A 16447-nucleotide genomic window follows, 5' to 3' on the forward strand; every position below is an offset into this window, starting at 1 on the left:
CAGTTATACGAGAGCGCTATAAAGTCCAATTAACGCCATGTTTGCAGATGTGATCGCGCTGATGGGCAAATTTTTGTTTGTTTTGTTTGTGGTGTGTTTAAGGAAACAGCCATAGTGAGGCCTGGGAGAAGGACACTAATGTGAGACGTGGTACGATAATAACTAACTCAAGCACGGTCCTAATTAATGGTCCTGTTCAGCCTCATTTGCTTTGGTACAAAAACTCAGTGGTAAATATACAAAATAGCAGCATTTAAAAAAGTACAGTTTGCAGCAGCATCTTCATTATATATATACTGTATATGTATATATATGTAATCTATAAATCAGGCCAGTGATATGTGGATATGTGTGTGTGTGTGTGTGTGTGTGTGTGTGTGTGTGTGTGTGTGTTGGGGTTTACTATACATCTGTTCATCATGTAAATTAGTTCATTAGCAACCGTTTTACTTTTTTGATCAACCGATTCACATTCGACATTTGAATAGCGCTGGATTTCTTACCGATCTCATATTTGGTTCCTGCCACGTTGGCAGTGATGCTGCCCTTCTTCTTCTTGGTGCGCACTTTTCTCTTGACGCCGTTCTGATTGGACAGTGCAGATGGCAGGTTCACGGGGGATGACTTTTGATCATCTGCGGGAAAAATCCAGTGAGAGTTTGCTGGCATGCGTTGTCGTTACGCATGTAACGATGAATATTAACTGGGATATAATTACATTCGATATGTTTCGACTGTATTTGAGTAATGTATCATTTATACTGGATGCTACTGCACATAGTATATAAAAAGTTTCTTATGTTCCGATGTTCACCTCCATCGTTGGGGAGCGATGGCATGTCAGGGATGGGTGGAATAGAAGTTTCCTCCGCCAGGCCTCTGGGACTCGCCAGTACAGCCTGCTGCAACCTTCCACAGATCTACTTAAGTCTGTCCTGTCAGTGTGGTGTGGTGAGCGGCGGACTGCCCGTTCATCAGCCTTCACCTTCCCTCCTGGATCTGGTTCTCTCTAGCTGAGTAATAAGGACGAAAGGGAAGGGGGAGGAGGAAGGGAAGGGGGGCTTCTTCTCCCAAAAAATGTAACCACAGTGCATTTATGTGGATGGATAGATGAATGGACAAGTTGCCTGTTGAGAGAGTACAAAAAAAAAAAAAAGGTCAGGTAGAGAGAAAGATTGAGGCTTTGGGCTAGAGGTGGCAATTGCATCACTCAAACTGTTCTAAAACATATCAGTCAACCTGACACGAGCGGTTTCGCCTGGCCGATCGCCCTCTGACATTTGAGTGAGGATCCGTCACTTGTTAAGAGCAGATGACAACTTTCTGTCTTCTGTCAATCTCATAATACATTAATGCAGCTGTCTTATTAACAGCTTCTGTTTGTGCCTGTTTTTTTTTCCAATTTAGCATTGCAATCAGTGTCATAAATCACGAGGTCTCCGGTGACAAGTTGTCATTTGTGCATCTCAGTATTTTGGACCTGAATTGCTACTTCGAAATGCTGGATTTTTGTTAACCTGATTCAGTGGCTGTGTGGGATGCATTTGCTGGTCGAGTGTGACCTCTTGTGGTTTAATTGTGAAGTACATGTACAGCTGTGTGAAAAGATTTAATACACTCGTTTCAAAATGATGAGACGAACAAGGCATTTTGTGCAAATAAACAGATTTACGGATTTTTTCCCCACTTTTTTCCATTAAAAGTAACAGATATGGCCATAAATATATAGCACATACAGTATATCAATAGTAAGAAATAGCTCTATAGATTTTTCCTTTTACTCTGTCTATATTTCGTTGGCTTTTGAATTACGGTTTGACGTCTTTTCATGCTAAATGGCGAGAATGGACTTAAAAGGTCCAATACTGAAAATATCACATATAACTGACAAAACAAAACATAAAATATACAGTGCCATCCATAAATATCGGCAAATGTAAATGTGAGCAAAAAAAATACAAAGACAATACAGTATTTAGAAAATGTACATCTTTCTTAAATATGTGTGACACAATTATTGGATCCCTTTTGGTCAATCATATAGGATGAAAAATACATGGCAAAGCCTCTGAGATCATTCCTCCATAAAGAATCTCTCCAGATGCTTCACATTTCAAGGTCTGTGCTGGTGGAATCTCCTTTTTATTTCACTCCACAAGTTTTCTATGGGGTTCTAGTCAGGAGACTGGGATAGCCATGGAAGAAAACCATTAAGTAGTCAGTAAACCATTTTTGCATAGATCTTGATGTATGTTTTGGAACACTGTCCTGCTAGAAGTTCAAACAAGGTATCTGTTAACCTGCTAACTTATAATAGAGATGTTCTCTTGTTGAAACAGGAAGTTATGATAAGACAATTTCCTGTTACTTGTCACCCAGGTGTACTGAAAAGTGTAAAATATCAATTGGAACATACTTCATATATATTTTACTTACATTAATGTATAGGGTTACCAATAAATAAGTAAAACAAACACACACACACACACACACACACACACACACACAATACGTTCCAAAACTGCCCCAAAATTGCTATTTTATGTATACAGTACTGTACTGTATTAACATTTTACTTCATTTTTTAATTAATCATTATATTTTTATTTCAAATTAAAACTCCATAGAATTAATTCCTTATAGGTTTTTTGGTCTATCGTGCTATCCGCAAGAGACTGGGAGAATCAGCCAAACTAATTACTTATGTGGCAAATGAAATTCTGGAAACTACTCGTTTCAGATGTAGACCTTCTAAGACTTCTAAGACTTTCTACTTAGATTTTAAGGCGGGACTGTGAGAGTTTGTGTTTATTCAGTTGAGGTCAGGACTCAACCATATCTTTATGCAGTTCACTCTGTGCCCAGGAGCATTATCATGCTGGAACAAGTTCTGGAGTTCCACCAAACTGAAAATTACAATGCTAGAGCATACAAAGATTTAATATTCGGAAGATTTTCGAATTCCTTTGCTTTGTGCCAGCAGTTTGGGAAGAAGCGCATTAGGGCATGATAGGGCTCTTCGCTAAAAAGTTTATATCTGCGTTTACTGAAAAACATCAGGAGTGTGACAGTAAAAGGACTACAAATCCATACTGCAACAATTAAAACCCAACCCACCTGTCAGTGAACAGAAAGAAAGCGGAGGTGCTGCATGAGTCCAGTCATCCCTTAAGGCACTGCACTACTCAATAACCTGAATGTGCTGTGATCTGTAGCATAATTTGCTCACTCAGCAAATACCAGTTACTGCAAAGCCCTCTCTCCAAAACACTCACTCACACACTGCCACCACCAACCCTAAACCCCAGCACTACCCCCCTCACACACACACACACACACACACACACACACACACACACACACACACACACACACACCTCACCCTATCCCAGCACTGCCCATTCAGCATAAAAAGCTTTCTAGGGGAACGCAGGCCTACCTGACAGTTATTCAATACTGTGCTCTGTACAGAGCTGTGTCCATGCCTGATCGATTCACAAGAATCATATGATATGGCAAAAACTCGAATAGGACTACATACAGGCAAACTGCCCACTTAGCTTGTTAAATGACCAGCTATATCCGCTGCTTTTTTGTTGCTATTTTAGATTTCCTAAACTCTAGTTTAGGAAATACTACTTAAAATTAAGTTTGGCACGAGCTGAAACGTGGATTAATTGCTTCGGTTTTCTTGCAGTTTAATCTGAATTTTTAAAGAATCGAAGAATAAAAGACTTCGTTTGAAGTAATTACACAGAGCTGTCATCTGTTCACAAGAACGGGACGTGTTAATCAGTCAACAACGATGGCAAGCAGAGGAGCAGGCGAACTTCCGCATCATTCAAATCGCATGTATGGGAGCATTTCCTAGCGGTAACTATTCTTGTAATAAATTAGATTTGTCTCCTCCAATTTTTTTGCCGATCCGATCTGTGATTTAAAAAAGTGAAATGTGATCTGTTGCACCACTAGAATAGATTAGCCTTTATTTGTCACATATACATTACAGCAAAGTGATACAGCGCCCCTGGAGCACAGAGGGTAAAGGGCCTTACTCAAGGGCCCAAGAGTGGCAGCTTGGTGATACCAGGGCTTGAACCCCAGACCTTCCAATTAGTAACCCAGCACCTTAACTACTGAGTTACTACTCACCCACTAACTAATACTAAAGCACTACTCACACACAAGCATTTCTCTTACAGCCGTTTTCTCTCTCTTTGTGCTGCAGAAAAACAAAATGACTCGTAAGTGAGCCACAAAGAGCCCAGTGTAGAACCACATTACACAGCCCCAGGACAGTAGGCATCCCATCAACAATAAAACAAAAGCAGCAATGTCAATGATCTTAGAAAGTGATGACAAACACGCACTCGTACGAATGGCGTGGAATTGTTAAAAAGCATAAAAAAATATATCAACCCCAATATAAAATACACTGAGCCCAGTAGAATACAGAATATACAGCACTGCTATATAACAACCTATAATAAGGATTTATATTGAAAGCGACAATAATTTCAAATGTTAGATAGAGCTGTTTCTGTTTAAAAAAAAAAAAGCAGCAGTCCAGCTGTTTGGACAAGAACTGTACCGAATTAGTCATCATTAGTCAACATAGTCACAGTTTATTTGTCCTGAAATGCCACAAGCAGTATACTAGATTTAGCGATATCCTGTCAACTCAGAGACACTAACTTTGACTTGTACAAATACCCCTAAAAAGAAACTCTCCCCAAATCACCATGTGACTGAAGATGGGGAAAAAAATCATTGAGCACACTTCAGTCGGCCTAAAACTTTCTTTCGGCTACTCCCATTAGGGGTCGCCACAGCGGATCATCCGTATTTGAGATCCGCATGTTCGATTTGGCACATGTTTTTACGCTGGATGCCCTTCCTAATGCAACCCTCCCTATTTATCCTGGCTTGGGACCTGCACTAGGAGTGCACTGGCTTATGCAACCCTAATGACTGGGGTTGGTTCCCTGACCGGGGATCGAACCCAGGCCCGGTGAGAGCTCCGAATTCTAACCACTAGACAGTTCAGTCAGCCTAAAAACATCTATATACACCAGGGATGGGCATTAGAGACCTGCACAGGACAGATTCTTCGGTCCCGCTCACACCCCGCCGCTGCAAGGTTTTGTCCCGATCCCGCTTGCTCCCGCAAAAATAAATGTTCTCCTTCGGGAACTCTGACTGCGTCAACAACGCTTTGGGAACGCCTCTGCGTAACCATGTTCTGAACCATGTGTGTAATCTGTCCAACAGAAGGGTGCAACATCACTAGCGGGGTTACGTCACGACCAGGAAGCTATAATAGCACATGCAGTGGAAACGACGCCAGCTTCTGTTGTTTAGGAAGCACGCTGTGTGTAGCTGTGTTTTCTTTTGGAAGGTAAGTAGAGGTAAAAAGGTAAAACTAAACAAAAATAGACAAGCAATCTTTTCAGACCTGAAAGATTGCTTTTTAATTTATTTTTCTTATGGTTCTGGCCCCGCTTCTGCCGAGGCGAAGTGGTAATTAAGGTTGTGGGGTTCGCAAATGGATCTGGCAGGGGGAATGAAAACGGGCACGTCTCTTTCTCCTTCCTCACCTGCCAGATCTGGCACCTTCTCTCAGGGTTCGGAAGCCCACTCTTTGCCAGTTTCTCATCCCCGTGGAGAGGGTGCGGCGCCTGTCTTTCCTGATCTGCACAGAGGTGGCTAGGTCTTGGAATAATCCTTATTCAGCCCACCTCTTCAGCCTCAATGTTACCCTCTACTCTATTGTAGTGTGACTGAAGAAGTGCAGTTGTGGGACAATTACCCGGGTCAAAGAGATGCTGGCAAGGTATCTCTCCCCAGCGCTGCATTGTCCATTAAGGCCCTGGTGCTGCCTACCAAGCCCCTTCTGACCTCCTCGGCTCTTATGGGCAAAGCATACATGGCGCTGGGTCAGGTCGGGGGCTACCTGCACAGCATGGCAGTCTTGCATGAATACCAGGCTGACCTACTCAGGACTCAGGAGAAGATATTAAAAACAACGACATCCTAGAGTTGTGTCGTGCCACAGACCTCTATCTTTGGGCCTCTAAGCAGGCCGCTAGGACTATTGGCTGGTCTATGGCAGCCCTGGTGGCCATTGAGAGGCACTTGTGGTTGACATTCTCTGATCTCCCTGATAGACTTTCTCCTGGACAACCCTGTCGTTCCAACTAGCTTGTTTGTCAACGCTGTTAATGTTGTCGTCGACAGACTCCAGGAGGCCAAAAGGCAGTCGGTAGCCTTCCAGCTATTCCTCCCTCAATGCTCTCACTGGGCTGCTCAGCAGGCGCAGCCCCAGCCAGGTACAAGCTCACATCGTGAAGTCCTGAGACAAAGTCCAAGACTCAGCACACGGTGCTCAACTTTCCTTAGTGGCCCCAGGAGATAATTTCGTTGACCCTGCCACCCTTGGTGTTTCAAAGCATAGCGGTCTCCAGTGAGTGCCTCCCTTAGCTTCCGCCTGGGAATGTAGCGTCTTTGGAGGGCCCGCCTCCTCCCACAAAACCTCTAGAACAGCTTTAGGGCATCGCTCAAGGCATGCCAGAGAGACTCCAAGGCATCCACATACTAAATTATATCGACGATTGGTTGATATCAGCTCAATCAGAGCCCTTGCTAATTCAGCATCGAAATGTCGTTCTTGCCCACATAAAAGAGTTGGGGTTAAGACTAAATACCAAGAAAAGTATGTTTTTTCCAATACAGAAGACCACCTACCTAAGCATAGTGTGGGATTCGACCACAATGCAGGCACATTTGTCTCCTGCTCGGATCGGGTCGATCCTCGGGCCCGTCAAGAGAGTGAGAGAAGGCCATTCACTCACTGTAAAGCAGTGTCAAAGACTGCTGGGTCAGCTGCGTCCAACGTGGTACCGCTTGGCCTCCTGCGCATGAGACCCCTGCAGTGGTGGCTCAGGACCAGAGGGTTTTTCCCGGAGGGTCACCCCCCTCCGCCTGATCAAGGTAACGCCTTACACACCTTACCGACCTTAAGAGACCTGGGTTCCTGTCATAGGGCCCCATGTTGCGAGCTCCTTGTCATCGTGTAACGTTAATGACAGATTTCTCCCTCATGGACTGGGGGTGGTTATGAGTGTCTTCTCAATCACTTGTGGCACATCAACTGAGTCAAAATGCTGGCCGTGCTTCTAGCGCTGAAGCATTTCCTCTCAGATCTGAAGCGTCATCATGTGCTGATCTTTACAGACTACACATTCGTGGTCTCTTACAACAACCATCGAGGGGGGGTCTGCGCTCTCGCCTCCTTTACAAGCTTGCATGACAGAGCCTCCTGTGGGCCCAAGGTAAGCTGCACTCACTGAGGGCAGTATACATCCCAGGGCACCTAAACCAGGGTGCAGAGGCCAGGAGAATGAAGGCTTCATTTAGAGTGATGGAGCTAATATGGAGGAAGTTTTACAAATCACAAGTGGACCTGTTTCCTCTGCTTTTACTTCGCTCACCCAGCTATTCTCAGACTGGACGCCATGGTGCAGGCGTGGCCGGAGCTATGCCTGTATGCTTTCCCCCTCATTGTGCTGCTACCTGTAGTTTTGGATAGAGTTTGCCAGGATAGAGAGTTCCATCTCTTTCTGTAGCCCCTTGCTGGGTAGGCCGGCAATGGTTTGTGGACCTGGTAGCCCTTCTCAGACGGGATTGTAGAGACCATTCTCCAGTCCAGAGCTCTATCCTCGAGGAGGTTGCATACCGTGAAATGGCATCTGTTCACTATGCATCTTTGTCTAGAGTTTAACCCAGGCATGGCCAATGCCTTTCTTTATCCTAGGCCGGGGTATGCTCCAGGCATTCTGTCCTCCACCCTTTCAGGCCCCCAACCAGAAGAAGCTTAACTGCTCTGTGGAGAAAGTCGGACCAGTTGTTTGTCTGCTACGGTCGGTATAAGAGGGGTCTTCCTGCAGGTGGATTGTGGATGCTATCCACTCCTCTTATGAGTCCTCTGGTCTCCCTGCTCCTTTTGGGGTCAGAGCTCGCTTGGATATTTGCAACACTCCTGGCTGGTCCACCCCTCTGACCTTCATCAGGTCTTACAGCCTTGACCTTAGTGTCACTCCTAGACCCTCAGTCCTAGCCGTGCCTGTCCAAACTAGGCAGGGATTTGCAGTGTTGTACTCTCATTTCCAAAGCGTTGTTGATGCTGCTCAAGTTCCTGAAGAGGAAAGTCTCTAGGTTACGTATGTAACCCTGGCTCCCTGAGGGAATGAGATGCTGCGCCTTGGCGCCACACCCATGCATGCATTTCTTCCCTCTTCGAAGCTAGTGCCGTCTCCACTGCATGTGCCTTTATAGCCTACTGGTTGTGACGTCACCCTGCCGTTGAAGTCGCACTCTTCCATTAGTCAACGCCAAAAAGCATTCCCAAAGCGTTGTTGACGCAGCGTCTTGTTCCCTCTGGGAACCAGGGTTACATAGGTAATCTAAAGATGTTATTTTCTCCTTCTCCCGTCCACAATATTTGTTTTGTCCCTCTCCCACCCGCAAAAGCCCGCAGGTAAGTAGTTTTATATCATTGCATTGACTGCTTCTTCCTGCTACTCTGCTTTTTAGTTTCACCCACTTTCCTTATGAATATGAATGGAAAAGAAACAGAAAACTAACAAACGTTTCATTTTAATTGCGCTCATGATTTACTTTTTGTATATCTGGTTAATATGGACATGAACAAGGAACTTTACAGAACATCAACTGAAACAATATATAAAAAACAGGCCAAGGTTTTGTTGTGTTGTATGCACTCAGCGATTCTCCTGACTTGTGCTTCAGACATTGCGCCGCGGTGTGCTCTAGTAGTCTACCGTGCATGTACCATGAGAGAGATTGCTTCCGACCTTGTGCCTATAAATCGTTTTATTTTATTTTAGATGCAGTTGTTGCTTTTGTGCAGTAGATACATAAGGTTTTATTTGTTAGTAATGTATTTATTTATTTTTAAAAGCATTTACCAGGAGTCTCGCAAATGATTGTCCTACGACACACACACACACACACACACACACAAGTATTTTACCACCCGCACCTGCATTCACCTATCAAATCTTATTCCGTGCTGCACTCGTTTGTGTCAAGTTCCGCTGGAGTGCATGTCTTTAATAACTGCACATTTCGATGCATAACCAACGACATGACACATTAAAGATACAGATGAAACAGCCACCGAAGCGATTTCTACTAATTCAACACAATGATTCAATGAGATATGATGCAATGGAACAAAAAAATGATGCTATACAATTCAATATGGTACAGATAGTTGGCCCTTTCACAAACAGGCCTTTGAGCAAAAAAAAAAAAAAGAAAGAAAATAAATTACATAAAATCAGAGGTTTTTTCTGTTCTGTTCCCAGAAAGATGCAGCTCTACCTCTGCCATGATAATCTATATTCTATGTGAATCTCGGGACACGTCTCGGTCTCCGTAGTGCTGTGATACGTCATATTCACGTAGCAGCAGTGGTGCTGAGAGAACGCGTTTGAGAAATGGTTCAGCGGGAAGAAATCAATCTACTAGGGCTGGGCGATATGGCCTAAAAAAAAAATCCCCGATTTTTTCACAAAAAATCCGATTTGCGATTTAAATCGATTTTTTCCCCCCCTGTTTAAAATCAATCTGCATATGACAATTTTTTTTTTTCAAGTTTTATGAGTGTTTAAATGTGGAACATGATTGAAAATGCACCTGAGGTTTTGAGTGATTTTGCCTTTACTTTTCTCCAAAACTCTTTTTTAAGAGAGTAATAGACAGAGACACTGTAAATGAAAATAATTTGAAAGATTGAGCAAACCTATAAAGAAAAATGTTTTATGAGTGTTTGGAATGTGAAACATGGTTAAAAATGCAGTGATGCTTGGAGTAATTTTGCCTTTACTTTTCTTAAAAACTCCACAGTAAAATGACTGTTTATGACTGTTTGAATATGGCGATTTAAATGATCAAATTTTTCTGTCTCTTAACGGAAACACCGTTCTGAAGCGCTTTTACATGTAATTTGGTCGCTTCCACCACCCGTACCATAAGTGTACGATTAGACGCGCAACACTAAACAAAGTGCGGCTGCTTAACCGTGTATTTTCAACATGCGGCTGCTTAACTTTTCTTGGGAACGAGTTCTTCTCTGCTCGCTGCCATGTTGTTTGTGTATCTCTATGGCAAACGCGTGGGGGGAGGGGGGCGGAGGCTGATTTCGTTCGAAACTATGGGAGCCCAGAGGGGAGCGTCGGCAGACATTAAAGAGAAAACCGATTTTTATTAAAACAGATCGATGTAAACTACACATTCGAGTTAATCGATAAAATCGATTTATCGCCCAGCCCTAAAATCTACATATAAATATTGGTCACAATCACAAAATAGTAAAAGTAGATCTTCACACAACAGTGTCTGAAATTTACACACAATGGTGCATTACAAAAAACAAACACCCCTAAAATCAGCGCTTCTGTGTGAGGAAACGATGTGGTGAAATGATTGATCAGAGCTAAATGGTCGAATTGGTCTGAGCTTCAACTACTACAACAACTACTTTTTACAACCAGGAAACACAGAATGCAGAACGTCAGGGTCTACTGCTATCCAGCAAAAACAGGAAGCTGAGGACACAGTGGACACAGGCTCACAAAAAACTTAAAATGTCCAGTTTCGATTACCCTTTGCCCATTCAAACTTAATTCATCTGAATACTAATGTTTTAGCAGCTATGAACATATTCTTCCACTATTCTCACTTTTTTCGTTTCTCTCAACTTTTAGAAAGAAAAAACAGAAAGTGGTCATCTTTCATGTCCACCACTCTTCTTTCCTGAAAATGTCTCTTTCTTGCATTATACATTGCTACTAGTTCAAAGCCAAATGCATTTTATTGACTTCGATGTAATACATTTATGTCCACTATATATATTTGCACTTTTTTCAACATTATCTTGGTAAACATTTATTTAGTTATTTAGATTTAAGTTATTTAAGAGTATTTTGGAATTGTTTTTTATATTTTTTTATATAAATATTTATTGATACATTTATATTTATAATATTTATTTATATTATATTTAGTTCACAGACATACTTGTATGCAATTTCAGCAATAAAAGGGTTTACTTTTTGAAAAAGGAATTTACTTTTTATTTTAGAGAACTGTCTTATTTTCTTTTATATATTTAATATTGCTCTTTAATAAAGAAAAAGTACTTCTTATCCGATTACTCGATTATATATATATATATATATATATATTGAAAATAATCAATAAATGCAGCCCTAATCTAAACGATCAATCACTTATCACCTTAATGACCAATCAATGATCACCTTTATTCAGAGTGACCAATACCATATGACCAATCAAAGTTTACCTTTATTCCCAACAACCAATCAATGATCACCTTTATTCATAATGACCAATCACTTATCATCTTTGTCCTTCACAACAAATCAATAATCACAGTTGTCTGACTCACCTTTAACACTTCTTGGTGTTTTTTGTCTGCTTTCTTAGTTTAAGTTCTTTGTAAACACAAACAGTTTAATTTAAATAAAGGTAAATAAATAATAATTTGTGGTTGAGTGACCAAAGTCAATTCTGATCTACATAAGACATTAACTATTCATTTTTATTTTCTATTCTGATAAAACTCTTTTCTAACGTACTATTTGAATTGGATTAGTCTATCCGGGGGATGTGATATCACTGATCACAGGACAGGTTCATGTGGTCAGGTACAGAAATATCTCACGTAATTAATCAAACGCTGGTAAATTAACTTTAACCATCAAAAGTATATAAGAATATAAAAATCATTAACAGGTTTCATTTCTCATTATTATTCAACATTAGATATTTAAGAAACTGGCAGGGATGCAACTACTACTGATTTACGGGACACTACACCGTGACGGTATTGTGCGTCTGTGAAGATAAAGTCATGATTTATAGCTGTAGGTATATTTTTTGTGTGTCTCTTTGAAAACAATCATTTTTCTCTTCAGGATTGGGAAGTGCTTAAGTGCTTATAAAAGAGTCGCTGATAAGAGTGCTAGGAGACTGAATACAACAAATGCTTAATACAAAAATAAAAAAAAAACACTTTTTTTCCCAACAATAATCAATAACAACCGTATACAAAAAAATCCCAAAGATGTGTATCATAACACTGTAAATATTATATGACGGTTTATTTTGGCGAAACTTTGACTGAAAATAACGAAAAATGCAATTAAAATAAGCACAGGACCAAATTCTGTCCAGATAGGGTGTAAAGTGCCAGTGACGAACCCTTAAACATAAAGGGTCACTCGATGTGCTGGGGTAATAGCCACTGAAACCAGAAGCCAGAGTGGAATTTATCAAGTTGCTCTTCTTGCTTTTTTTAAATATCCTATAGATCAGCGGCCCCCAACCTTTTTGTGCAACGGACCGGTTTAATGTCGGACAATATTTTCACGGACCGGCCTTTAAGGTGTGGGGGATAAATAGAACAAAATAAAATGATACGACCAGCATTTCTAAATATAATAAACGTGAATCCACTGTGGTGTTTCTTGTTCATTTTGCTCGCTTGGGGGTTTCGGTTTAGCAGTAATGTATTACGTGTTAGCAGCCGGAGCCCTTTAAGAAGGTAGCGGATGGAGGTAAGACATGTGACCGAGGCATCATGACACGCATCGAGAGTGAGTCAAAGACAGATGTGGCGGAGAGAATCCGGTCAATTTCCAAAATAAAACATCGTTCAGAATCAGATAATAAATAAAACAGAAATAATGTAAGTTATGTATTCTTTCTTTGTGGCCCGGTACCAATTAACCCCAGGGGTTGAGGACCACTGGCCTATAGAGTTATAGCTCACAGCCTGGGATTAACATGCTTGACAAGAACCCTGGACACGAGTCCAAGCGATAGAGATGTGCTGGAGTCACTGGAGGATTTTATTAAAGCCATTTCCTTCTTAACCAAATAACATCTCGAACAAAAGGCAAGCATTCTGAAGGCGAAATACACGTTTGTGGTTCACTTTCTCTCGCTCAACATCAAAAAGAGATTTTGTGAATTTTGAAAGCGGCTCAATTCAGATTCTAAAAAGCATTTGATTTGACATAAAGCTGAAGGACGTGATGATGTGATTAAAACTTGCTGATATGTATTTGTGGTTTAAAGCACAGAAACAATAAAAACATTGACATTTGATTTTGATTACCATATTATCGACTTTCGTGGTCTGTACAGTGTTTCGTGGTAAAGAAATACAGACCACTTCCGCCTATGCCAACATCCCACAATTGTTTCAGTTTTTTCTATGCATCGATGAATGAAGCTCACACTGATCCTGCATTCTGGTGAGATAAGTTACATTTTCATTTTATATATCATTTTATATAGCAAAAAATAAAATTATAATATCGATGTATAACAATAATATAATATGCATGTTACTGTGTCTATTATGCGTGTGACAATACCCCTAAATCCTAACTGTGGAAAGATTGTCTTTTGTGACACTGGTCTGTGGTGCAAAAAAGGATCAAACTGCTGTACTATACATGTACATATTACATAGTATATCATCTGCACTATTTTTATCTATATGTATCTTTATATCTCTACTGTACATTCTGCCCCACATTTCACATTCAATTATGTATATATATATATATATATATATATATATATATATATATATATATATATATAGTAGACTGTTTATTCAGCTTGCTAACTTCTTGAATGCCATAATCTTGTAACCGTCACTTCTGCACATTTCTCTTCAATGCCATAGCCTTAGAACCATTTCTGTACTTCTTAATGATGTCCACACATCTCTGCACTGTTATAACCTTTATATTTATTCGCTGTACATATGCTTACATATATAATAACTTGCTGTTAATATGCTATATATTTATCTGCACTTTTGCACGATTGCTACATTTTGCACTTCTGGTAGATGCCAAACTGCATTTCGTTGCTGTGTACCTGTACAATGCAATGACAATAAAGTTCTATCTATCTATCTATCTATCTATCTATCTATCTATCTATCTATCTATCTATCTTATGGAGAAGAGAATGATCATTCTGGATCCATATATCCTCATCACCATATCACATTGCATCATATATCACATCATATTATAGTGTTATTTATGTTATAGTGTCATTTATGTCTGTACTTTGAGAGTCACTAACAGCTGGAACTAAATTCCTTGTGTGTATCAACTTGGCCAATAAACCTGATCCTGATTCTGATTCTGATCATTGGCACACACTGGATTACAGATTCTCGCTCATACTAAACGTTTTGATTTGACGGGGACTGTCCGTGTAAGACAGTGAACCCCCGTTTCAGTTTATTGTCACATGGATTAATATTACTATTTTACATAGTAACACATTTTCCATAATTAATTTTATTGCAGTTATATTGAAAATGTAACTCACCGTGATACAGAATCGGCCCGAGCTTCATTTATCGATACGTAGAAGAAAAAAACCTGCGATACTGAAATTAGCACAGGCAGAATTGGTCATTTATTTATTCATTTTAATGCAGATTGTGAAATTCGATAAAATGGAAATAAAGTTTGTTTTTATGCTCTCTGTGCGGCCCGGGACCAAATGATGCGGCCCAGCGTTAGGGCATCCCTGGTGTAATATGCAAATGATTATGCAAATGATCATGCTAACACAACTGAGATGCAAATGAGGCTGTGACATCATCCGGCGACTAGCAGCGACCCTTGCTTGAGTAGCTACTTTCCCCTGAAACCAGAAACAACAAGGCTATTTTGTCCACTAGGTCCATGACTGCAATCCCTGTCCTATGAAGGACGTCTGATGAAAGCGATCTGGTCATTAAAATGCATACAAAATGTGAAAAAAGGGCATCTTTGCGTTATAATGGCTTATGATGAGGATGAAGCCTACACATAAGGTCATCTGAAGGCATCCTTATGTCCCAGATCTGCAAATCAAATATCTATGCATTAAAAATAAAAAATAAATAGAAACACGACTCTATATGGATCGTGTGCAGGATGGATTTCTGCTCAGGTTCTTGCACTGGACGCAGATTTTTCACCCATAATGCAGTGGGAGAGACCCGGGCGGGCCGTTAGAGCTCCATACCTCTGTTCTACATCTTTAGATAAATATGTTCCTGTTTAATTCATCGTTTATTTACCGCTTTCACGAGAACAATGACCAGTGCGAATTCAACCTATTCTAGTTGCTTAGCCGATGGATTAGCTTTCAGCTAGCAAGTGAGAGAATGACAGAAAAAAACCCTGATAGCGTCGGGGGATGTTACCTGAACACTTGCTCCAGCTTCTCCTCAGTATCCCTTTCGTTTTCTTTCCTTTTTTAATTTACCTCAAGACCTTTTAACAGAATGGTGTGTGTTTTTTTCCCCTTCCTTTTTGTATTTAGTTGACACTATTGCTAGCTATCTACAGTGCTGAATGGAATGAACCTGTCCTGTAGCGCGCAGTCAACACAAGCGTATAGGGGTTAACGCGTCGAAGGAATAGTCCATTTCTCAAATAGGGGGATCCGCATTTTTTTTATTGACCATAGATCAGTCATGCGCAAAAATGTACTTCAAAGACTTGATAGTTTTCGATTGTTGTATGTTTTTTCTATTTATAACAACGTGTCTTGAATTTTCCGACTTTTTTTATTTTATGTACAATATACCTCGCTCTTGCTTGCTTCCCTATAATTATTATATGGCACGTTCCAAGAGAGCGCTTTATAGCAACATTGACAAACTGAGGTGAATTAAAGAAATCTGCTCACTCGTGTTCCTGAGATCCCAAATGTGTGCTTGATTTCAATTAATTGATTTTATTATTATTCCTAATGTTGTTGTAAATTATCCCTTCATTTAAAAAGTTCATCTTTTCAAAAATGGACAGAAGGCAAATGCACATATGGCCAGTCCTGTGTCTGTGTTAATGATATTGACAACTCAACCCCCCTGTTTTAATCAGTGCAATGTCTGAAGAAAATGGTGTGTGACCAAATTACTCAACATGATCAATCATACGCCTCTTTTCCCAACCTGATTTATGGTATGATTGATCAACAATCAATGTAGTTTCATATGTCGCATAGCTACCGGAGATGTTGGGAGTCTAGTCTTTGAATTCTCCAGGTGGGACAGGAGAATCCCTCCTCTGTTTCACCAAGGAGGAATAAAATGTCACTTAAATATTACAAGTAAATGAACCCTAGTTTCCGAAGGCGAAATGAGTGAGAACGAGTCAGTCCATTCAATCAGCATCAGTGTCACCTGGTCAGGGTCATGGAGGATCCAAAGCCTTTTGAAAAGAAATAAACTGAATTATAGTTTGGTTACCTATTAAATCAAGCATACACCTGTGAAATAAATGTTTTGTGTCTGACCTTTATAATACTT

At 40.5% G+C, this 16447-nt stretch overlaps 1 protein-coding gene across 1 annotated transcript in view; it reads right to left on the reverse strand.

Moving 5' to 3' along the window:
• ttll7 (tubulin tyrosine ligase-like family, member 7) overlaps positions 1-15511 on the reverse strand; it is a 56070-nt gene extending 40559 nt beyond the window's left edge. The window contains exons 1-3 of the mRNA XM_046857848.1: positions 15338-15511; positions 815-1127; positions 504-635 (exon numbers count right to left, since the gene is read on the reverse strand). Of these exons, the coding sequence (XP_046713804.1) occupies positions 504-635; positions 815-839 (157 nt within the window). The 5' untranslated portion in view covers positions 840-1127; positions 15338-15511. The remainder of the gene's footprint in view (positions 1-503; positions 636-814; positions 1128-15337) is intronic.
• Positions 15512-16447: the final 936 nt, after the last annotated feature.

This window comes from Silurus meridionalis, chromosome 9 (assembly GCF_014805685.1).
Source record: "Silurus meridionalis isolate SWU-2019-XX chromosome 9, ASM1480568v1, whole genome shotgun sequence".
Classification (NCBI taxonomy): Eukaryota; Metazoa; Chordata; class Actinopteri; order Siluriformes; family Siluridae; genus Silurus; species Silurus meridionalis.